The sequence below is a fragment of the Kogia breviceps genome, chromosome 2 (assembly GCF_026419965.1).
Source record: "Kogia breviceps isolate mKogBre1 chromosome 2, mKogBre1 haplotype 1, whole genome shotgun sequence".
NCBI lineage: Eukaryota > Metazoa > Chordata > Mammalia > Artiodactyla > Physeteridae > Kogia > Kogia breviceps.
In genome coordinates this window covers 195,227,016-195,251,077 of record NC_081311.1, presented here as the reverse complement: position 1 = coordinate 195,251,077, position 24,062 = coordinate 195,227,016, and the positions used below count along the sequence as shown (strand labels likewise).

At 46.1% G+C, this 24,062-nt stretch overlaps 1 protein-coding gene across 5 annotated transcripts in view; it reads right to left on the bottom strand.

The window, feature by feature from the left end:
• Positions 1–3,763: 3,763 nt before the first annotated feature.
• ATG16L1 (autophagy related 16 like 1) overlaps positions 3,764–24,062 on the bottom strand; it is a 46,365-nt gene continuing 26,066 nt past the window's right edge. For all 5 annotated transcript variants that reach the window (XM_059054390.2, XM_059054389.2, XM_059054392.2 and 2 more), the window contains 8 exons: positions 23,872–23,942; positions 23,118–23,189; positions 9,702–9,822; positions 9,330–9,435; positions 7,256–7,405; positions 7,064–7,111; positions 6,110–6,211; positions 3,764–5,317 (listed from right to left, as the gene is read on the bottom strand). In XM_059054390.2, coding sequence (XP_058910373.1) covers positions 5,224–5,317; positions 6,110–6,211; positions 7,064–7,111; positions 7,256–7,405; positions 9,330–9,435; positions 9,702–9,822; positions 23,118–23,189; positions 23,872–23,942 — 764 coding nt within the window. In that variant the 3' untranslated portion in view covers positions 3,764–5,223. The remainder of the gene's footprint in view (positions 5,318–6,109; positions 6,212–7,063; positions 7,112–7,255; positions 7,406–9,329; positions 9,436–9,701; positions 9,823–23,117; positions 23,190–23,871; positions 23,943–24,062) is intronic.

Below are 24,062 nucleotides of genomic sequence, written 5' to 3'. Positions count from 1 at the left end.
ACACTCCTATGAAACAATATATACCCTTGCTGAGTGGTTTATTTTTCTTTTTTTAAACTACTCTCCCTCTTACTCTTCCTTTTAGCTGGTTACGATTCACTTTGTTTTTGCTGATTCAATTCTACTAAATAAAGACTTTGTGCCAAGTACTATGTGAATGTCAAGACGTCAAGGATATGACTGATCTTGAGACTTCTGGCTTACGACCTCTTAGAAGCACCTGGGCACGTACTCCAGGGAGCAATGGAAGGTGTGGCTTTCTATCTAGAAACTAGACCTCGTACAGCCTGTCTTCCTACGGGCCTGGCTCACAAGCATACCCACCCATTGTCTCTGAAGTCCATTTCTCTGGAAAAATGAAGCCCAAAGCCTGAATTCCCCTGCTCTCTTCTCCAGGTCCTAGGGTTGGACCAAATCCCCAGAGCCTGGCGCACAGCAATCTCCAGGGCTACATTCCCACGTGGGACACAGAGCTGACGTGAGGAAAGTCAACCAAATCCAGCGTGGCACATCAGTTGCCAGAACCGCCAAGGCGACTGATTCCCTCCCCTGTCCCCACGCTGCTCCGCAGCCCCCCTCAGAGGCAGGGCTGCGCGTGCCACCTGCTCTAGCCAATGGGCTGTAACGAAGGTGACCAGGCAGAGCGACAGTTGGTCCCACAGACGCTTTGCTTTCTTGTCGCGTCATCCTTGTTCCCCTTGCTGATGGCACATTAACGGCCAGATACGAGTGAGGCCACCCTCTACCAGTTCCCCCAAACCCAGCCGGCTATGCCAGCTCACAGAATCAGGAGAAACAGTACTTGTTTTAAACCATTCCATGTTACGGCAGTTTGTCATGCAGCAAAAAGCTCACTGGATCCTGATTCCCTTGGGTTTTTTGCTGATTCGGTTCCACTAAATAAAAACTTTATTGAGTACCCACTCTGTGCCAAGCACTACGTGAATGTCAAGATGTCAAGGATATGGTTGACCCCGAGACTTCTGGCTTACGACTTCTTGGAATCACCTGGTTCTGAGAGGTTGTAATCATAAACAAGCCAATCATAAAAAACATTGAAACAATCAGGAAAATTTGCATATAGACTGGGTAGTGGATGACAGAGTCACTGTTAATTCTGTGGGGTGTAATTACGGCATGGCGTCCTTATTAGGTTGGGATGCGTGCTGACTCATGGGAAAAATGGCATGCTTGAACCTTGCTGTAAAGCACTCTGGCAATAGCACAGGGGCAGGTAGGTACACGGGGACTTGCTACACTGGCGTTTCCTTCGCCTCCTGGGGTTCTGGACCCCCAGAGACGTGGATGTTCCCATCATGCCTGCCACTCAGGGTGAGAAGAGGGAAGCTCTGCCCCCAGCAAGATGGGTAGGAGCAGGGAGCGCTGGGAGAGCCCACCATGGCCGGAGCACAGAGAGGATGGAGAAGTGTCTGCAGTGAACACAGGGAAGAGTTCAGCCGCACAGATGGAAACCAGAGCTCCCCGAGGTGAGAGAACCCAATTCCTCTGAGGTGAGGGAGGCAAGAATCATTTTCTGGATCGGAGTCCAATCTCTTACCGGCACGTACCACACGTCCTACGTGCTTCTACACAATCTATGCAAATACAGATATATTTCACTTTATCCAAGACTTCCAAAGTTTATTGGCTTGAAAATCTGGGATTCCTAGTGAGAATGAGCCTTACAGTTAAGACACAAGAGAAAAGACGCAGCGGAGTAAAGACAAACACGGGCAGCTCATCCTCGCCCCCGAAGAGGCACTTCCCGCTGGCTCACACGGAGGGCTGGATGGGGCAGCGGGTGAGAGGGTGCCCCCGGGCACCAATGCCTACCTGGGGGCCGGGACTCCGGAACAGCCTCCTGCTTCGCTGGGAAACTTCCCCCCATCTGTGAAATGGGATACACTTCAGATCTGACAGAATTTGAGCGCCACAGCTTCCTCATCACTATCCAAGGCATCACATAAAAACAAACATTTGTGGTTTCTGCAGCCTGGCAAGCAGTCTGGCACGAGGTTTCATCACCGCCACCCTTCCCTCCCAGTGCTCCACCCAGGCGGTGAGCTTCAGGTCTGTATTTCAAGTTGTCCGATTCCCCAAGACCACGACTGATCACGGCTGTGTCACAGATGTGAAGACGCACAGTAGCTCTGCACACCTTGGTGCACTCCAAACCCTGGAATTTCCCAACAAACACGCCCCTGGGGCCCGGGCTGGCCCCTCCCAGCTGAGAGCAGCTTCACCCGTTTGCCCCAGTGTGCCCACAAAATATCTTGTGGGCTGTGATACGAAAGATGCATCGGGGCTTCACAAGATCAAGATAAAAGTGAATGTGTGCACAGTATGTGCTATAAGAATAAGGCACAGAACTTGATATATCACACTGTTTTAGGAAACAACCTAGGGAATATAAATTTTAAGTCTTTAGTTCTCAGCCCGAGATATGCTAATGTCTGGATCAAAGCCCACGATACTTGCAGGGGAGCACGCCAGCTCTAACCAGCGGGGATTCATCTGGGAAGTTAAAAAACCCCATGCCCACCTCCCACCCTGACCAATGAAACCAGCAGCCTTGGAGGGTCCCAGATGACCTGAGAAAAAGAGGATGAAGACCACGAGCCGGCTGGAAGCATGCTGCACCCAATGGAAGCCACACCTGTAACCCAGCCTTGGCAATCGGGTGACCCGAAGAGAGCTTTACAGTATGGATTTCAAACTGAAACATCTTTGTTAAGAGTAGAGAGCAGGGCTTCCCTGGTGGCGCAGTGGTTAAGAATCTGCCTGCCGACGCAGGGCACACGGGTTCGAGCCCCGGTCTGGGAAGATCCCACGTGCCGCAGAGCAACTGGGTCCGTGCACCGCGACTACTGAGCCTGCGCGTCCGGAGCCTGCGCTCCGCAACGGGAGAGGCCACAACAGTGAGAGGCCCGCGCACCGCGATGAAGAGTGTGGCCCCCGCTCTCCGCCCTCGCACAGAAACAAAGACCCAACACAGCCAAAAATAAACAAAACAAAAAAGAACAGGGAGCAGTCGTGCTTCCCTCCAAGGTCAAAAAAAAAAAAAAAAAAAAAACAAACCCAGGGCAATCAGTGGCTACTGACAATGCTTACTTTCAGCCTTTCTGAAGAACGAGACTTACCTCCTTGAAGTGACTGCAACAGGATCCCCACCTTCCGCTTTCTGCAGATTGCTGGCTGCCTCTGAGACTCCAGATCATGATGGAATCCTGACTCAAGTTGCTGGGCTACTGTCTGGGAATGGGCTGGACAGGGGTCCTTGCGGGTGGGGGTGGGATATATCAGGGAGACCCTAATTTGTTATGGCTCACGGCCGCTTGCTAGATATCTGAGCTGCCACGAATAAATCACTCTTCAATGAGGAAATTCATGCCCCTTCAGCAAAGAAGAGGCCTGGAGGCTGGGAGACACATCCGGTTCACTATCAATCCTGTGAACAAAGCCTGCAGCGCAGGGACTGGGAGCTCGTACTGCTGCAGCGCGGAGCAGACCGCACAGCTTCGAATTCCTCCGAAGAGACCCTTTTCTGGTTTCAGTTAAGATTTGCAAATGGCGTGAAACTGGCACGCTGATGTTTACAGACAGTAATACCTTGGGCTTAAATGATGAACAATAAGGAAAGGCACGGGGGACAGTATTAACCGTCATTTACAAATGAATGAATCCCAGGAAAACAAACAAAGAAAAACAGCTTTTTGCCCTTAAGGATAAAGAAGAATTAAAATAACTACCAAGAGGCAAGGAGTGTGAAAAGTACATAACAGATTTCTTTTTTATTTACAGTCAAGTTCTGTTGGGCAACATAATTAAATAAATAAAAGACATGCCCTGGCCTGTGAATTTCAACTCCCCTCAGCACGAGCTCTCTGAACAGCAAACCGCAAAGGGGAGGCGAGGGCAGGGAGAGGGGAGAACGGAGCCGCCAGCAGCACGAGAGGGAGCGCGCAGCCCATCCTCGCCCTGCACGAGCCCCGCTCCACATGTGTCCAGAGAGCAAGTCTGGAAGGAAGAAAATTAAAGTGCGAATGAGTAAGTGATAAAAATATTGGTGTTTCAGTCACTCAAGGAACTAGAATTTTATAAACGAGTAAGATGGTAAAGATAAGCGTTTAAAAAAAAAAAAAAAAGAATGCACAGGCTAGTTTCTTCCCGGCCTTGCTCGCAAGTCCCGAAATCGAAAGACAGCATTCCCACGCTTCCTGGAATGGGCTTCCTGCACTAAAGCACCGAGGGGCTATTGCACATAGGCTTGGCAAAGGGGCAGCGACCCGGAACTACTGGCTCCAGGGTAACACACTGGAGGCCTGCAATCCCACACCACCAGCAACTGTAACCCCAGCACAGCCGGGAGGAAAGGGGTGGCCCACCTTCTGAGAAGCTACAGATGATCCGGGAATACAGTCTTTATTCCTGCAGCTCACCCGCTTCTCTGGAAAAAGGGTTGTGCACTTCTCCTACCCACCGCCAATTTTTTTTTTTTTAAACCAAATTGAGATTTATTTCTTGACCAAGAGATAGATATGTAGAACTGGGGGGTGGGGTGGGGAGGAAGGAGTTTTGAAGGACAGTTGCTTTCTAAGAACAGTTTAGGAGACCTAAGGGAATTCCAACAGTGATCAGGTGAGATCAGAGTAAGAGCCTCATAATAAAGACACAGACCAGCGGGGGGGACCACAGCCCCGCCGCCCCTGTGGGCTACCTGAGGGCAGGGGTAACCCCATCTGGGTTTCTGCTAACCATGATTAAAAAAGCAAGTTCCCTGGGAAAACGACCCCAAGGTGACAGGACATTCACCGGGCCAGAACCCACTTCGGAGGCCGGGAGAGAGCACAGGGCGAGAAGCAACACCCGGTGCAGCGGGCTCTGCGGCTCCACCGGCCAGGGGCGACGCAGCAGGTGCCCCCGCTCCCCCCGCTGAGGTACGCGCGCTCAGAGCCAGTAGTGTTTCCCACGAGAATCAAGGCAACAACCTGAACCTCCGCGGAGCGACCGCAGCGTCAGGTTTTCCTCAGTGTTACTCTGTCAGGCCACGGGACCTCGGCCACGACCCTCAGGAGCCCTGCTCACAGGCGGGCTGCCGCGCCCCACGGCTCGGGCGCTTCTCCGGAGGTCAAAGCCGCAGCCCGGGCGCCACCTGCCAGGACAGAGCCGTGGGGCCCGCGTGCCCCTCCAGCTTCTGATCTGCTCTCTCCTGACGAGGTGCCCTCAGTACTCTGACCACAGCACAGCTTTGCTTCCTTTGTCCACGCTGACGACGTGGGAGCCGGCAGGTGACCAGGCCACGGCGTTGATCGCGGAGCTTCAAAGGGAGAGGGTGGAACACGGGTGAGATGTCTGTGGGCCGAGCGCCGGGCTCCCGGCCGTCAGGGCGTCAGGCCTGTCCCCGCGTGCCCGTTTCACTCGCCGCTGCGGCTCCCACGCACACACAGGGCGCTCGGAGAGCCAAGGAACTCGGAGGAACCCTGCCTTGATTCTAGGAGGTAGTTTGAGAGGAGCCAGGCCTTATCGAGTCTACGCTAAAGGAGAAGCTCTGAGTTGAGTTAAGAAAAGAGCCTCTGACGAGCACCTCAGGGCGACTGGCTGAGGAGCGGGCCAGCGCCACAGCGGGGGGCGGTGAGGGGCGGTCCCGGAGGGCCCGGGGCCTGGGCGACACAACAAAGCCGAGAGGAAAAGGGGCCTGGATGAAAGTGAAAAGCATGTGAAAATCGGTGTTTACTAGCAGCCGATTTCCCGAGGAAAGGGGCCTAGAAGGGGGAGAAGGGCAGCCAGAGAGGGAGGAGAGCGGTGAAGGGGCAGGAGGAAGACAGGAGGCGCCACGCGGCGAGAGACAGGACGTGGCGCTCTAACCTTTCTCCAGTGGCCACACCCTAACTGCTCCAGCCGGAACGGTTTATAATATAAATAAGCAGGACGCTGCCGCCTGCTGCCCGGGGAGGGGGGCCCCAGCTTCCCTCCACTAACCTGGCTCCCAGTAGAGCACGTGAGTGGACACTGCCCTCGTGGGGTCGACTCGGGTCCACGCCCGAAGAGACATGACCCCTGGGATGAAGTCACAGGCCCGCTCACTACCTCAGAGGGGCTGACATCTTACCTGTGATGCTTTGAAAGGACCTTCTCCACTTTCCCAGAGAGCACGCTCCAGATGTAGAGGGAGCCCTCGGCCGAGCCTGCCGCCACGTAACCGCCGTCGGGGCTGCAGGACACGCAAGACAAGAAACGGCGTCTACCACCCGCCCCCCACTCGGCGTCTTCCCGGACCCCTCCCCAGGAAGTCATGTTTACTCTTCACTTACGAGTCAAACACGTGACCATCCCCGTGTACCCAGAAACCAGATGATGCTCTTCACAACCGCTTTGGCCAAAGCCGCTTCACCCTATCGTCTGGCCTCACCAGCTAATGAAAAATGGTACCGCTGCATTACCTCCTGGGGCCACAAGTCCCTAACCATCTCTCAGACTCAAACACAGCACACAGGGAGGCCAAAGTCACCCCCGAAATGGTGAAGGGTTTCTTTCAGTTGATGGACTGCCTCGTTACATGGTTCAGCGAAAGCAGAAAGGGAAGGAAGCGTCGACTGCAGAGAAGCTTCTCCACGATACTGGCACTGACCATGGCAAGGTATTTGGGAGAACAGCCATGTGTGGAAGGGAGGACAGGAAAGGGAAACCACCCCCTCTCCAGAGAGCCTATTCTGCTCTGTTCCAGGGGACACCACCCTTCCCAAAAAGCTCTCAAAGGGTTCTTACGCAAATGAGTAAAGAGAGGTGAACCCGATATACCCAGAACAAACCAACTAGCCATTATTAGTTTTTGAATTGGGCCACATTTTCATTCTATCACAGAAGGGACACCTTCGAAAGGAAGGAAACAGTGACAGTGACCTCTAGGACTGAACGTGCAGCTTCGTTCCCGGACGCGTGCGCATGTGGAGACTCCGCACACATGCAGCTCATTGCCCCAGCGGGAAGACGCCTCTGCTCTAACCTTTGAGGTGAACCGCGCTGCGGGCACGGGGTGGGGGGCAGGAGGTGCACCACCACTAACCTGAACACAACTCTCGTCCAGTCGGAGCCGCACTTGAAGCCCGGCGCGCTGAAACAGACGACAGGGCACCGTCACCCCCAGAGTCCATGCAAACTTGGGGTGTGAGGGCAAGTCAGGCTTCCGGCCTTCTCACAACCCTCAGAAAAATCAGCCAAGACGCAAATGAAACCCAACCAGAGTGTCTTCAGTTACCTGAATGTCTGTCTGACAGCATTTATTCGTAGGTCAATAATTTTTAGCAGGTCGTCTCGGGAGCAGCTGAGGAGTTCAGTTCTTTCTGGGTTTAAGTCCAGGGCAGTAATCTTTCCCAAGAGCTCCATCTCTTGGACAATACTCTCTGATCTATTTAAAAGATGGAAAGTCTGAGAAAACCTAACACAGAGAGGTCAGAACTTCCCCATTTCAACCAGGATGGCACGCCAATCCTGCACGAAGGAGAAAAGGCAGCTGAACTAGAATGCAATACTCTTCAAGGACACTGAAAGCGCTCCCAACAGCACACCAATATTATTTTATTATTTTCCCATCAGTAGATTCTATCAGTAGTTGTACTAGAACTCTAAAACTGGTAACGATTCATTTCCTTGCCTGTTTCTGAAATGATACAGTAATTGCCAATCAGAGCTTCTGATTGATCAGCATGAACTAAGCAGGGCTACTGTTTAATTAGTATTACTTCAATTTTATCATTTCAACTTATCCAAAGGGACGTAAACCACTTTAGCAGGGCTGGGCTGCCTTATATGGACACACGTGTGGACGCTCCAGGCTTCCTGTCATGCAAAGTAAAGCTCGGGGACCCTCCAACTCATCCTGGTGACTCCAGATGTGGAAGTGGGGAACCCTGGCAACCCCTCCTCCTTCCTTTTCTTCTCCCAGTTCTCCTCTGGGCCGCGGTCCACACCCAGGTCTGTGCTCAGCAATCGTGGGCTGGGCCCTGTTGGTGATACAGCCAAAGGAGGTACAGACCCTTCTGGAGTCATTCAATCTGCCGTACACTTTCGATGAAACGATTTCCTACCTCAAACCACAACCAAGTAGGAGAGTGTATCTGACTGTTGCTGCTCCACCTCCCTGGGACTTGGGGTCTTCATCTGTCAAATTAGGGGGAGACCAGGAGGAGCCTTCTAACATCCAGCTTAGCTCTAAAATTCCTTACTCCCGGTGCAAATTTCTGCCAACCAGTACACCTGAAGCTAATCACCACTTACCTACCTCCTACCCAGCTGTCCTTGTCCTCACAGGACTCCTGTCCTTCCGCGCCCCCCACCGCAGCCCAGCAGCAGGACTCCCGCTCTCCTCCCCTTCTGCCACTTCTCCCTCCTCGGGCAGCTCCCGAAGTACTGCCCTCCTGTGGCTTCACAGGTGGGCTCCAACGAATCCAATCTTATGTCTTCAAAGTCCTCCTGTGAGGACATCTCATTTTTTTCTCCCAGCCAACCTCTCAAAACTTCTGTTTTTCCAAATGTCTATTAGAAACCTCAAATTTACGTCCTTTTCTGAACATGTTCACTGCATCCTCTTCCTAAATCTGTCACTTATTCTGCATCTTGCTTTACTTCTCTCCTTCCTCACCCTCCACATCCAACTTGTAACAAACCCCGTCCAAATCGCCCCTCCACTGCCTTGAGCTCAGACCTTCAACGCTTTACGGATTTCCCGCTCCCCAGTACACCCTTTAAAACTGCCACCGATGTAATCTACCACACTCTCACGAAGCAATCCTTCCCTAAACACCCAACGGCTTATGAGATCAAGTCATCTACCATTGGTGTCCAAAGCCCGAAGCTATCTGAACCCAACCCACCCCATTAGTCTCATCTGCCCTCGCCTGACTTGCCCCGCCAGACTGCCCTGTTCTGGCCTGGCATGTCCCTCAGTGGCTCTTCTGCAACATGAAGCCTATTCACTTCTCAAAACTCATCTTGAGAGACGGTCTCTAACATCCTTGGACAAGGGCTCCTGGCCCTACTTCAACAGACCCTGCAGACTTGTGTGTCTGCCTTCTCGATTACACTTGAAACCACCTAACAACCTAGTTGTTCATCTGTTTGTAAGTACATAGGGCAGGCTCAGAGGTGACTGTTGAATGTGACCGTCTACTTCAGGGTAAAGAATATCAAACTGGGAAGATAATGTGGACTGGAGCTCATTTCTGCCATTTCCAGGGACTTTAAAAACACAACCCCCACACAAGACACCATCACAATTCTGCCACATACAGACCCTCCCATCTGCCTCCCCACCAAGCTCCTGGGTGTTTTACCGGATGTCCCAGAAACGAATTTTCTTGTCAAAATGTCCACTCATCACACACTGCTCTGTGCAGACAATATCATTGCAGCTGGATCCCGCAAATACTGTCTTTATGCCTGAAAGAAAACCGAACGTGAATAATCAAGCAGAGGCCCCTCTGCGGCTGTGCACATAACATTGCTGCACTCTCACCCTAAGTAATCAGAACTACTTATTTAAATGAAGCTTCAAACTTGAAAAACAGCCACTACATCAGCGCCACTCAACATGAGACTGGACTTTCAAAGTTTATCACACTAAATGAAGGCTTTAATGTGGAAACAAACACCTCTGAGGTTAATATCTAATCGTTCATAGACACAGAGAGACTGAATTTCCTCACAGACTTTGCTGCGTAGATCCCAGAGTTTGAGGGTCCGGTCGTGACTTCCAGAAACAATACGCGCATTGTCCAGCAGGAACTTGGCAGACAGCACTTTGCCGCTGTGTCCCGTGAGTGTGTGCTAAGGGAGAGAACACAACCAGGGTAAACCTCCCGGGCACCACACTGGAAGAGTCAGCGGCAAACTGCCAGGGAGCCAGCTTCTCCAAACACCCCGAGATCTGGTCAGGAACACTCAGAGACAAAAGGAGGAGCAGCTCAGGGAAACACCCAGAAAGCCTATCTTTGGGTATTGCCTGGGGTGAGGTATCAAGAGGAAGAGGATAAACCTCCCACCGTGAATAAAACTAAAAAAAAAAAAAAAAAAAAAAGTAATGAAAAAATAAATGAAAGATCCAACACCACAGCACACACTTCACATGACCACGCCCTCAAAATAAGGGAGGAGCAGGCAGAGGACCTGAATAGACATTTTTCCAAAGAAGACATACAGATGGCCAATGGACACATGAAAAGATGCTCAGCATCACTGGTCATCAAGGAGATGCAAATCAAAACCACAAGAAGATTATCATGCACACCTGTCAGAACGGCTATTATCAAAAAGACAACAAGTAACAAGCGTTGGTGAAGATATGGAGAAAAGGGAATCTTCGTACATTGCTGGTGGAAAAGTAAGTTGGTGAAGTCACTATAGAAAACAACATGAAGGGTCCTCAAAAAATTAAAAATAGAAACCCTGTATGATCCAGCAATTCTACTTCTGGGTATTTTTCCAAAGAAAACAATACCACTAATTTGAAAAGATATATGCCCCCCTATTTTCACTGTAGCATTAGTCACAACAGTCAAGATATGGAAGCAACCTAAGCGTCCAGTGATAGACGAATGGAGAAAGACACGGTGCATATAGACAGTGGAATATAAATCATAAAAAAGAATGCAATCTTGCCCTCTGTGACAACATGGATGAACGTAGAGGGTATTATGCTAAGTGAAATGAGTCAGACAGAGAAACACAAATACCATATGATTTTACTTACACATGGAATCTAAAAACCAAATCAACACCTTACAGAACAGAAAGAGACTCACAGAGAACAAGGTGGTGGCCGTGTGCGGGTAGGAGTGGGGGTCTGAGTGAAAAAGGTGAGAGATGAAGAGGTACAAGCTACCAGCTACAAAACGGTCACGGGGATAAAGGTATACAGCATGGGGAGTACAGTTAATACTGTAGTAACTTTGGTGATAGGTATAACTAGATTTACCACGGTGATCATTTGGTAATGTATAGAAATAACAAATCACTATGTTGTGCACCTGGAACTAACATACTGTTGTAGGTCAATTCTACTGCAATTAAAAAAAAAGTATATACAAAAACTGTATAATAAAGTACTCAGTAAAGGCTCCACTACAGAAAGTATACAGAATACAAATAGACAGGATATCTGTATTTAGTCTTATTAGCCAATGAAATGGAAAAGAACAATGTATATACTAATGGTATCTATTTACTATTATTAGATTTGTGCTGCCACGTTAATCTTACATGTTATAGAAAAATAATATGTTTGTCTTCTCCCAAATGTTTAAAAAATACGTGTAGAAATTTCCTGAATCTGTATTCTTTATTAAGGCTAGTCACATTTTAAGCTGTTAATTACACAACTTAAAAGGGGCGGGGGGCAATCAGAGGACCTTTTTTTTTTTTTTTTTTTTTCAATATGCAGGCCTCTCACTGCTGTGGCCTCTCCTGTTGTGGAGCACAGGCTCCGGACGCGCAGGCTCAGCGGCCACGGCTCATGGGCCCAGCCACTTTGCGGCATGTGGGATCTTCCCAGACCGGGGCACGAACCCGTGTCCCCTGCATCGGCAGGCGGACTCTCAACCACTGCGCCACCAGGGAAGCCCCAGAGGACCTTCTTGAAATAAGCTCTATTACAGATACCGGTCTGTATTGTTCTTGCGATTTTCTGTAAGTCTGAATTATATCAAATTACAAAATCTTTAAATCTTGGATTTTACCAATGTCTCTGAAAGTCAGTCTCCTATTTAAAGTCAGAATAGATAGGTTCACCAGAGGCATAATTTATCAATATAAAAGGAAACATCAGGGGCGTCCCTGGTGGCGCAGTGGTTAAGAATCTGCCTGCCAATGCAAGGGACACGGGTTTGAGCCCTGGTCGGGGAAGATCCCACATGTCGCGGAGCAACTAAGCCCGTGTGCCACAACCACCGAGCCTGCGCTCTAGAGCTCACGAGCCACAACTACTGAGCCCACGTGCCACAACTACTGAAGTCCACTCGCCTAGAGCCCGTGCTCCACAAGAGAGGCCGTGACAATGAGAAGCCCGCGCACCGCAACGAAGAGTAGCCCCCGTTCGCTGCAAGTAGAGAAAGCCCACATGCAGCAATGAAGACCCAATGCAGCCAAAAATTTTTAAAAAATTAAAAAATAAAAATAAAAGGAAACATCAGGACTCTTTAAAGAGACACTTGAAACTCGTAGGGGTTTTTCAATCAGAGGTCTCAGCTTGAAATGTTAGATCATAGCCACAGACACCAGCATTCCCAACAATCAAATCTGTTCGTGACTAGCTGTGAGATGCCAACCGCGGCGTCGTTCCTGGGCTGCCAAGCAACGCAGAACTGGGTTATAGCCGAACGTCAGCGTCCGTTGCCGCCACAGCACTACTGGCGCCCAATGGGGATGGCGAGGGTGCCGCACTTTCCCTACTTTTCAATATGGATCAACGTATTCACGTGTGGAAACTTCAAAGGCTCAGAAGATATTCAGGTATTCACTAATGATTTCTTTACAATTTTTTTTTTTTTTTTAAAGAAAAGGCTTTTTTCTTTCTGGGCTGCGCTGCACCGCTTGTGGGATCTTAGTTCCCTGACCAGGAATTGAACCTGGGCCCTCGGCAGCCAAAGTGCAGGGTCCTAACCACTGGAACGCCAGGGAATCCGTCCCCCCCACCCCTCAAAAAAAGAGCAGCTTTTAAAAGACCCTAATATACTTACTATAACTGTCAACTTACTGGATTTCAACCCTGACCCCCAAAGCTGAGACCTTGCAGTTTAGAGTTAACATTTTAGAAACCAATCTTTCCTCTCTGCTCAGGAGAACAACTCCACTTGAGTACAGTTAAGAGAAAACTCAGGGCCACACGTACTTCCCCTTTCAGAAGAAGTCTGCACGGCTTCCGAGACTCCTTCTTCTCGCATTTAAACCTCTCTGAAACTGGAACAGCATCTTACAATCGCTGCCAGCCAGGTGGCAGCTGTGCTGTGGCTGTGTGACAACCTCCCACTGATCCTTCCGGAAAGATCAAAAAAGTTCCAGCAACAAAGTTTATGCTAAATACAGTATCGGAATAATGCTCAGTATAAGTCATTCAATCTGCACAAACCACGGGCAGAGACCAAAAACTTGTGTAGGTACTTCTATTTCATCAAAAAATTCAGTTTTGTGTACATGCACCGTTTTCTTTCTTACTATTAATGTAAAAGTAAAATCATGTTTCACAAACACAGGGAGGAAAAGACATTGTTCGCCAAAGGGCAATGGAAATGCGCTCATTTTGCTTACTCTAAATGCACGTTAATATTCTCATATATTTCATGTGAAAACACCCCGACAAATTTATCCACTGCACTTTTAACTTCATAGCACAAGCAGTTTTTCATGTGACAGGAAAATACATGGGCTTTGGCGTCACGCCGTTTGGTGCCTCAACACCCTGGCTCTCTAACGTCTGCAAAAGACTAACATCTTCCTCAGCTGTTTAGGAGGGTGGCCCATGCACAAGGCCCATGGCTGACTGCATTCTTTCTCTTCCTTGCTGCACCATCCTCCTCAAGAGTTTCTGTAATTACTCTATAATAGCTCAACAGTCGCCAAGCAATGAGATTACAATCTAATAGAAATTTCCTTGGCTAGCAGACACCTACATCCCTTTAAAAGTTTCACAATCACAAATGATGCTGCAATGAACATCTATGAGTACACGGCTTTCTCCTGACTTACTTCCTGGAATGAAACTCTTGGATTATTGGAATAAAGGAAAGGAATGTTTTTATTTCCTGGCTTTTCACATGTGTTACCTTGCTTTTAAAAAAGTCTGGATTTCTGCTTATTTTGTTCTTGGTGGGAACCCAGACTGACCAGCCCTGCCTGAGGCTGACTAGTTTCATCTCCATGCTCTCAGTGGTATGGAATTCAGCCTCCTGCAAGCACTCACTTGTATCATGTAAAAACGGATTTTTAAGTCATTTTAAGGGGATCAGATTTATTTTAAATTCTTTTACCCATTTGGCCTTTTTGAATTTATTCTTAGTAGTTAACATTTAACTTCTAACACTACTTTAAGGCTTTTATCTTCCTCTTTAAGAGATGGGGCATGGGTTTTGATGTCACAGCAGCCCGAATCTCTGAATGGGAAGGCTTAGAGCTCCCTTCCCTCAGGCTCTGCACAGGCTCCCTGGTGCTGCAGGGCAGACCCTAAGGGCCACCCACCATGGAGCAGCTACCATTAACACCAACCAAAGACAAGTGACCTCAGAAAAATGCAAAACTTGATAAGGAGGTTTCTGAAATAAAAACCATCATCTGAAAGCAAGTCCTCACTGAGGCCACTTCTCCACACCATTACAGAAGTGAGCAGGATGGGATCTTCAGCCCAGTTCCTCAGTTTTGCAGTAATCGTTTAGATTTTTTTTTAATTAAAAAAAAATTTATTTATTTATTTTTGGCTGTGTTGGGTCTTCGTTGCTGCGCACAGGCTTTCTCTAGTTGCGGAAAGCGGGGGCTACTCTTTGTTGCGGTGCGAGGGCTTCTCACCGCGGTGGATTCTCTTGTTGCAGAGCATGGGCTCTAGGCAAGTGGGCTTCAGTAGTTGTGGCACATGGGCTTCAGCAGTTGTGGCTCGAAGGCTCTAGAGCGCAGGCTCAGTAGTTGTGGCACACAGGCTTAGTTGCTCTGCGGCACGTGGGATCTTCCTGGACCAGGGCTTGAACCTGTCTCCCCTGCATTGGCAGGCGTATTCTTAACCACTGCGCCACCAGGGAAGGCCCTACATTTTTAAGGGAGTCGAAAACACCCTGTATTGAAAGGAGTCCTCTGGAATGGGCCCCTTTCAACACCAGACTATTTCTAGGACGCCTTTACTGAAAAGATTTAAAGCAAGCGCTTGACCAGCCACTCCCACATTCTGGTCTCACCCCAACACCACCCACCTCAAGTTGAGGAGACAATGACCAGGGCTTGGATCTTGAGTTTCAGAACATGGATGCCCATCTATGCCCTCCAACATCCTCTGTAAACGAGGGTCTCGGTAGAAGCCAGAGCCTCCTAGACAGGGAGCCTACTTACTTCCTGGGCCCTGGTAAGGGTTCATGCAGTTTCTGTGGGAATGGAGAACCTGTTGAGAGGGCCTCCTGACCTCCTTCACACACTTACCAAGTGATAGCACACAGCTGTGAGCAGAACAGAGGCCCCCTGAGCCAGCTGGTACAGCAAAGGAGGCTACAGCCCTGGCACCAGCCCCTGGCTCGTCAGCACCCACAGCTTGGTGCTCCAGCACCCTCTCCAGTGAGACTCAGCCCACCTTTGCAAACCAGCTCACTTGAAGACAGTTACCAACATTATGACCTCTGTCATCCAGGTCTATCTCCGCCTCCAGAGCCTTCTTACTTCAGGCCTAAAAGCCGGCGCTTACCTGTTGAGAACTCTTCTACCAATTAAAAATATCATCCTGTTAGGAACCACCATGGCAGAATAAAAGGACGTGCTCTCACTCCCTCTTGCAAGAACACCAGAATCACAACTAGCTGCTGGACAATTATCGACAGGAAGACACTGGAACTCACCAAACAAGGTACCCCACATCCAAAGACAAGGAGAAGCCACAATGAGACGGTAGGAGGGGCACAATCACAGTAAAATGAAATCCCATAACTGCTGGGTGGGTGACTCACAGACTGGAGAACACTTATACCACAGAAGTCCACCCACTGGAGTGAAGGTTCTGAGCCCCACGTCAGGTTCCCAACCTGGGTGTCCGGCAACGGGAGGAGGAATTCCTAGAGAATCAGACTTTGAAGGCTAGCGGGATTTGATTGCAGGACTTTGACAGGACTGGGGGAAACAGAGACGTCACTCTTGAAGGGCACACACAAAGTAGTGTGCGCATCGGGACCCCAGGGGAAGAAGCAGTGACCCCATAGGAGACTTAACCAGACCTACCTGCTAGTGTTGGAGGGTCTCCTGCAGAGGTGGGGGGTGGCTGTGGCTCACCGTGGGGACAAGGACACTGGCAGCAGAAGGTCTGGGAAGTACTCCTTGGCGTGAGCCCTCCCAGAGTCTGCCATTAGCCCCACCAAAGAGCCCAGGTAGGCTCCAGTGTTGGGTCGACTCAGGCCAAACAACCAAAAGGGAGGGAACCCAGCCCCACCCATCAGCAGTCAAGCGGATTAAAGTTTTACTGAGCTCTGCCCACCAGAGCAACAGCCAGCTCTACCCACCACCAGTCCCTCCCATCAGGAAACTTGCACAAGCCTCTTAGATAGCCTCATCCACCACAGGGCAGACAGCAGAAGCAAGAACTACAATTCTGCAGCCTGTGGAACAAAAACCCCATTCACAGAAAGACAGACGAGATGAAAAGGCAGAGGGCTATGTACCAGATGAAGGAACAAGATAAAACCCCAGAAAAACAACTAAATGAAGTGGAGATAGGCAATCTTCCAGAAAAAGAATTCAGAATAATGATAGTGAAGATGATCCAGGACCTTGAAAAAGAATGGAGGCAAAGATCGAGAAGATGCAAGAAATGTTTAACAAACACCTAGAAGAATTAAAGAACAAACAGAGATGAACAATACAATAACTGAAATGAAAACTACACTAGAAAGAATCAATAGCAGAAGAACTGAGGCAGAAGAATGGACAAGTGACCTGGAAGACAGAATGGTGGAACTCACTGCTGCAGAACAGAATAAAGATAAAAGAATGAAAAGAAATGAAGACAGCCTAAGAGACTTCTGGGACAACATTAAACGCAAAATATTAGCATTATACAGATCCCAGAAGGAGAAGAGAGAGAGAAAGGACCCGAGAAAATATTTGAAGAGATTATAGTCGAAAACTTCCCTAACGTGGGAAAGGAAATAGCCACCCAAGTCCAGGAAGCACAGAGTCCCAGGCAGGATAAACCCAAGGAGAAACACACCAAGAGACACATAGTAATCAAACTGGCAAAAATTAAAGAAAAAAAAAATTATTGAAAGCAGCAAAGGAAAAAATGACAAATAACATACAAGGGAACTCCCATAAGGCTAACAGCTGATTTCTCAGCAGAAACTCTACAAGCCAGAAGGGAGTGGCATGATATACTTAAAGTGATGAAAGGGAAGAACCTACAACAAAGGTTACTCTACCTGGCAAGGATCTCATTCAGATTCGATGGAGAAATCAAAAGCTTTACAGACAATCAAAAGCTAAGAGAATTCAGCACCAGCAAACCAGCTCTACAACAAATGCTAAAAGGAACTTCTCTAAGTGGGAAACACAAGAGAAGAAAAGGACCTACAAAACCAAACCCCAAACAATTACGAAAATGTTAATAGGAACATACATATCAATAATTACCTCAAATGTGAATGGATTAAATGCTCCAACCAAAAGACACAGGCTTGCCGAATGGATACAAAAACAAGACCCATCTATATGCTGTCTACAAGAGACCCACTTCAGACCTAGGGACACATACAGACTGAAAGTGAGGGGATGGAAAAAGATATTCCATGCAACTGGAAATGAAAAGAAAGCTGGAGTAGCAATACTCATATCAGATAAAATAGACTTTAAAATAAAGAATGTTACAAAGGACAAGGAAGGACACTACATAATGATCAAGGGATCAATCCAAGAAGAAGATATAACAATTATAAATATATACGCACCCAACATAGGAGCGCCTCAATACATAAGGCAACTGCTAACAGATATAAAAGAGGAAATTGACAGTAACACAATAATAGTGGGGGACTTTAACACCTCACTTACACCAATGGACAGATCATCCAAACAGAAAATTAAAAAGGAAACACAAGCTTTAAATGACATAACAGACCAGATAGATTTAATTGATATTTATAGGACATTCCATCCAAAAACAGCAGATTACACTTTCTTCTCAAGTGCACACGGAACAGTCTCCAGGATAGATCACATCTTGGGTCACAAATCAAGCCTCAGTAAATTTAAGGAAATTGAAATCATATCAAGCATCTTTTCTGACCACAACGCTATGAGATTAGAAATCAATTACTGGGAAAAAAAACGTAAAAAACACAAACACATGGAGGCTAAACAATACATTATTAAATAACCAAGAGATCACTGAAGAAATCAAAGAGGAAATCAAAACATACTTAGAGACAAATAACAATGAAAACACGACGATCCAAAACCTATGAGATGCAGCAAAAGCAGTTCTAAGAGGGAAGTTTATAGCTGTACAAGCCTACATCAAGAAACAAGAAAAATCTCAAATAAACAATCTAACCTTACACCTAAAGGAACTAGAGAAAGAAGAACAAACAAAAACCAAAGTTAGCAGAAGGAAAGAAATCATTAAGATCAGAGCAGAAATAAATGAAATAGAAACAAAGAAAACAGTAGCAAAGATCAATAAAACTAAAAGCTCATTCTTTGAGAAGATAAACAACATTGATAAACCATTAGGCAGACTCATCAAGAAAGAGAGAGAGGGAGGACTCAAATCAATAAAATTAGAAATGAAAAAGGAGAAGTTACAGCAGACACCGCAGAAATACAAAGCATCCTAACAGACTACTACAAGCAACTCTATGCCAATAAAATGGACAACATGGAAGAAATGGACAAATTCTTAGAAAGGTATAACCTTCCAAGGCTGAACCAGGAAGAAATAGAAAATATGAACAGACCAATCACAAGTAATGAAATTGAAACTGTGATTAAAAATCTTCCAAAAAACAAAACTCCAGGGCCAGATGGCTTCACAGGTGAATTCTATCAAACGTTTAGAGAAGAGCTAACACCCATCCTTCTCAAACTCTTCCAAAAAATTGCGGAGGAAGGAACACTCCCAAACTCATTCTATGAGGCCACCATCACCCTGATACCAAAACCAGACAAAGATACTACAAAAAAAGAAAATTGCAGACCAATATCACTGATGAATAGAGATGCAAAAATCCTCAACAAAATACTAGCAAACAGAATCCAACAACACATTAAAAGTATCATACACCATGATCAAGTGGGATTTATCCCAGGGATGCAAGGATTCTTCAATATATGTAAATCATTCAATGTGATAAACCATATTAACAAACTGAAGGATAAAAACCATAAGATCAACTCAATAGATGCAGAAAAAGCTTTTGACAAAATTCAACACCCATTTATGATAAAAACTCTCCAGAAAGTGGGTATAGAGGGAAACTACTTTAACAGAATAACAGCCATATACAACAAATCCACAGCAAACATCATTCTCAATGGTGAAAAAACTGAAAGCATTTCCTCTAAGATCAGGAACAAGACAAGGATGTCCACTCTTACCACTATTATTCAACATAGTTTTGGAAGTCCTAGCCACAGCAATCAGAGAAGAAAAAGAAATAAAAGGAATACAAGTTGGAAAAGAAGAAGTAAAACTGTCACTGTTTGCAGATGACATGATACTATACATAGAGAATCCTAAAGATGCCACCAGAAAACTACTAGAGCTAATCAATGAATTTGGTAAAGTTGCAGGATACAAAATTAATGTACAGACATCTCTTGCATTCCTATACAATAATGATGAAAAATCTGAAAGAGAAATTAAGGAAACAATACCATTCACCACTGCAACAAAAAGAATAAAATACCTAGGAATAAACCTACCTAGGGAGACAAAAGACCTGTATGCAGAAAACTATAAGACACTGATGAAAGAAATTAAAGATGATACCAACAGATGGAGATATATATCATGTTCTTGGATTGGAAGAATCAATAGTGTGAAAATGACTATACTACCCAAAGCAATCTACAGATTCAATCCGTATCAAATTACCAATGGCATTTTTTACAGAACTACAACAAAAAAATCTTAAAATTTGTATGGAGACACAAAAGACCCCAACTGCCAAAGCAGTCTTGAGGGAAAATAACGGAGCTGGAGGAATCCGACTTCCTGACTTCAGACTACACTACAAAGCTACAGTAATCAAGACAATATGGTACTTGCATAAAAACAGAAATATAGATCAATGGAACAAGACAGAAAGCCCAGAGATAAACCCATGCACCTATGGTCAACTAATCTATGACAAAGGAGGCAAAGATATGCAATGGAGAAAAGACAGTCTCTTCAATAAGTGGTGCTGGGAAAACTGGACAGCTACATTTAAAAGAATGAAATTAGAACACTCCCTAACACCATACACAAAAGTAAACTCAAAATGGATTAGAGACCTAAATGTAAGACCGGTCACTATAAAACTCTTAGGGGAAAACATAGGAAGAACACTCTTTGACATAAATCACAGCAAGATCTTTTTTGATCCACCTCCTAGAGTAATGGAAATAAAAACAAAAATAAACAAATGGGACCTAATGAAACTTCAAAGCTTTTGCACAGCAAAGAAAATCATAAACAAGACGAAAAGACAACCCTCAGAATGGGAGAAAATACTTGCAAACGAATCAATGGACAAAGAATTAATCTCCAAAATATGTAAACAGCTCATGCAGCTCAATATTAAAAAAACAAACAACCCAATCCAAAAATGGACAGAAGACGACCTAAATAGACATTTCTCCAAAGAAGACATACAGATGGCCAAGAAGCACATGAAAAGCTGCTCAACATCACTAATCATTAGAGAAATGCACATCAAAACTACAATGAGGTATCATCTCACACCAGTTAAAATGGGCATCATCAGAAAATCTACAAACAACAAAAGCTGGAGAGGGTGTGGAGAAAAGGGAACCCTCTTGTACTGTTGGGAATGTAAATTGATACAGCCACTATGGAGAACAGTATGGAAGTTCGTTAAAAAACTAAAAATAGAATTACCATATGACTCAGCAATCCCACTACTGGGCATATACCCAGAGAAAACCATAATTCCAAAAGACACATGATGCACCCCAATGTTCACTGCAGCACTATTTACAATAGCCAGGTCATGGAAGCAACCTAAATACCCATCAACAGACGAATGGATAAAGAAGATGTGGTACATATATATAAAGGAATATTACTCAGCCATAAAAAAGAACGAAATTTGGGTCATTTGTAGAGACATGGATGGATCTAGAGACTGTCATACAGAGTGAAGTAAGTCAGAAAGAGAAAAACAAATATCGTATATTAATGCACATATATGGAACCTGGAAGAATGGTACAGATGAACTGGTTTGTAGGGCAGAAATTGAGACACAGATGTAGAGAACAAACGTATGGACACCAAGGGGGGAAAGCGGTGGGGTCAGGAGGTAGGTGGTGTGATGAACTGGGAGACTGGGATTGACATGTATACACTGATGTGTATAAAACTGATGACTAATAAGGACCTGCTGTATAAAAAATAAAATAAAACTCAAAAATTAAAATAAATAAATACATAAATAAAATAAAATAGAAAAAAATATATCATCCCACACTCAACTCCTTGCTCTACTTCTCTAAGGGCCTAAAATGTAAGGAAGGCTGTATGTCACTCTTCACTAATTACAGTTTTCCTGTATCTCAGTCTAGAATAATATAGGCCAACTGAACACAGGACTCAATCCAAAGTCTCATCTGTCTATTTGTTAACTGTGTGACCTCAGGCAATTCTGTGGGCTTAGATGAGCCTCAGTTTCCCCATCTACTTACCTCACCTGCATCCCCCTGAGAATTAAAAGCAGTAACGTATATAATATACCCGACTACTGGGTCAAACACAGAAACCACTCAGGTAAAAGCCCCTTTCCTTTAGGAAAAATTAATGACTGCAGAAGTATTCAACTCTGTCTTAAATTTCTGCTAAGCAACTGATGGTTACAAAGAGAAGGCATGCCACAGGATGGACTGTAACACTGCCAGGAGAACAGTCTAGGCTGTTACATGGAACCTTTTCCATGCTTACGGTGCAGGACTATAGGGCTTCAACTGAGAACTCGTTCGAGCATTTGAACCGATGTGCGCTGTTGCTTAAGAGGAGTCCAGCCCTGCCCTCAGGCATCCACCTCCCTGTTCGTTCCTTGCAACAAGAACACCAGGCAGGCCCTTTAGCTTTCAGAAGAGAACGTAATCTTTGTCATCCTCACATCTCATGCTTTGCACATGGATCCTCTTTCAGCTAAGAATCAAGAATTACCACCCTTTCGGTATTAGCTAGCATCTAACACTGGCCATTTTCCACACAGCTCCTTCAAGAAAATGGAAAGCCCAAGTGATAAGTGAACTGTGTGTTTCTAACTATTCTTCTAGGTGCATCCCTGCACCACTGAATCAGACCACCAGAAACTACCTAATGGACCACTTCTATTGCAGCTCCCCACCTCCCTGTAGATTTACCTTTATGAAGTTCACCTTAACATTATGCTCTCTGTTTTTCATGTGGGTTGACACACAAGTTTGTGTCAAGCTTTTTTTTGGTGGGTAAAATGCCTACCAATGTCAAGTAAATCCGCCACCTTATCTTTCAGTAGCCTTTATTTAATGAGCTCATGTGAAGGTTGCTTCAAGCTTAAGGAGAAAAACATGTCTCTAAATTAAGCTATGTCTTCTATTAGAACAGAAGTGATATAACCATCTAATTGTTGTCTTTGTCTTGGAACCCAAGAGTCTTCTTGGTAGGTCTGGGTTCAGATGCATATATTTCATCACCATCTGATCCCACTGTTCTTGATTTCCCATACACCTGTTTCCTGGCTTTGAGTTGTTTTCTCTCTCTCATAAGTATACCCACATGTACTTCTATAGCCTACTTTCCAGTTCTACTTTGTGAGGCGATTTAGTCTTGGGGTGCTGAAGAAACACAAATTATACTCTGGTGCTAAAATAGCTGAAGATAAGCTAAAACTGACACCTACCAAAAAATTTTAGTTCTTATGAACAGGAGTATCCCAAGTCTTTCATGGAAGTGTGATGGTTTCCTATTGCAAATATTCCACAACTGAATACTGGACAAAGTAAGAATATAAAGTGGAAACATCAATTTTCCTAAGGAGGAAAGGAAAGGACAGGGGCAATGAAGTATGATTTTCAGGATAACACACAATTCTCCTCATCAATCAACCTGCCATTTCCTACATCCTGTGACGGGTAAGCAACCACATGAAGCTTGGAGATGACATTAACTTTCCTAACTGGGTCTTACCCGTAACCGATAGTCATCCACAGTCCAGATGCGGCTTGCAAAATCATTTGACGCTGCTAAGAGGTAAGATCCCTACGGGAATAAAGGGGAGGAGAAGAAATGTTAGCCAAAATGGAAGAACTCAGTTCACATGATACAAATTCCCTGATAATCAAGCCCAAGAAGGTTTAGATGCCTATAACCATACACCTGAGCTGAACACCCTATAACCAGTATTCTGTTAATTTACCAATCCCCGTTAAGTTCAGACCTTTTTCCCAAGCCTGCTCGACCTCACCGGTAGGCTGTAGACACCTCCAGCTCAAAATGGACTTCCTCCTCCTGTGTTCACTCCCCACCACCTCCCACCTTCAGTAACAGCAAGTACTAATTCCCTGCACCTGTCCAAGTCCAAGAGCCCAGAACCACCGACTCTCCCCAGCCACACCTCCCAACTGCCCCCGTTGGAGGCCTGCTTGTCTGGCGCTTCTCGCTAGACCCTCTCCTCTCCACCTGCACAGCCTTGGCCCCAACCGGGGCCTTTGTCAAGGCTGGTGCCTGCCTTGCTGGGGTAACCCAGACTTGTCTCCCCTACCCAGCCTTCAACACGGTCGTGATCAGCACAGACTTTATCATCTACCTACATCCTTCTCTAACATTAAGACAGAAAATAGCAGAGAAACCAGATAAGTTTTTAAATTTCAAGAACCAGATGTTTAAAATTGTTTCTAAAAACCTCTAAACTCACCCATTTCCGTGGATATTAGGTACTTACAGCACTATCAAATTCAATGCTTGTAATTCCTGCATTACTGCCAGACAGGGAACCCTTGAACTCACATTTGTCTGCATAAAAACAAAGATTAAGCAAGGAAGGTTTAAAAAAAAAAAGATGGCAAATCCAACAGATCAATTAAAATGAGGCACTTAAAACACAATGGAAGCCAATTACATGGTCAAAAACAG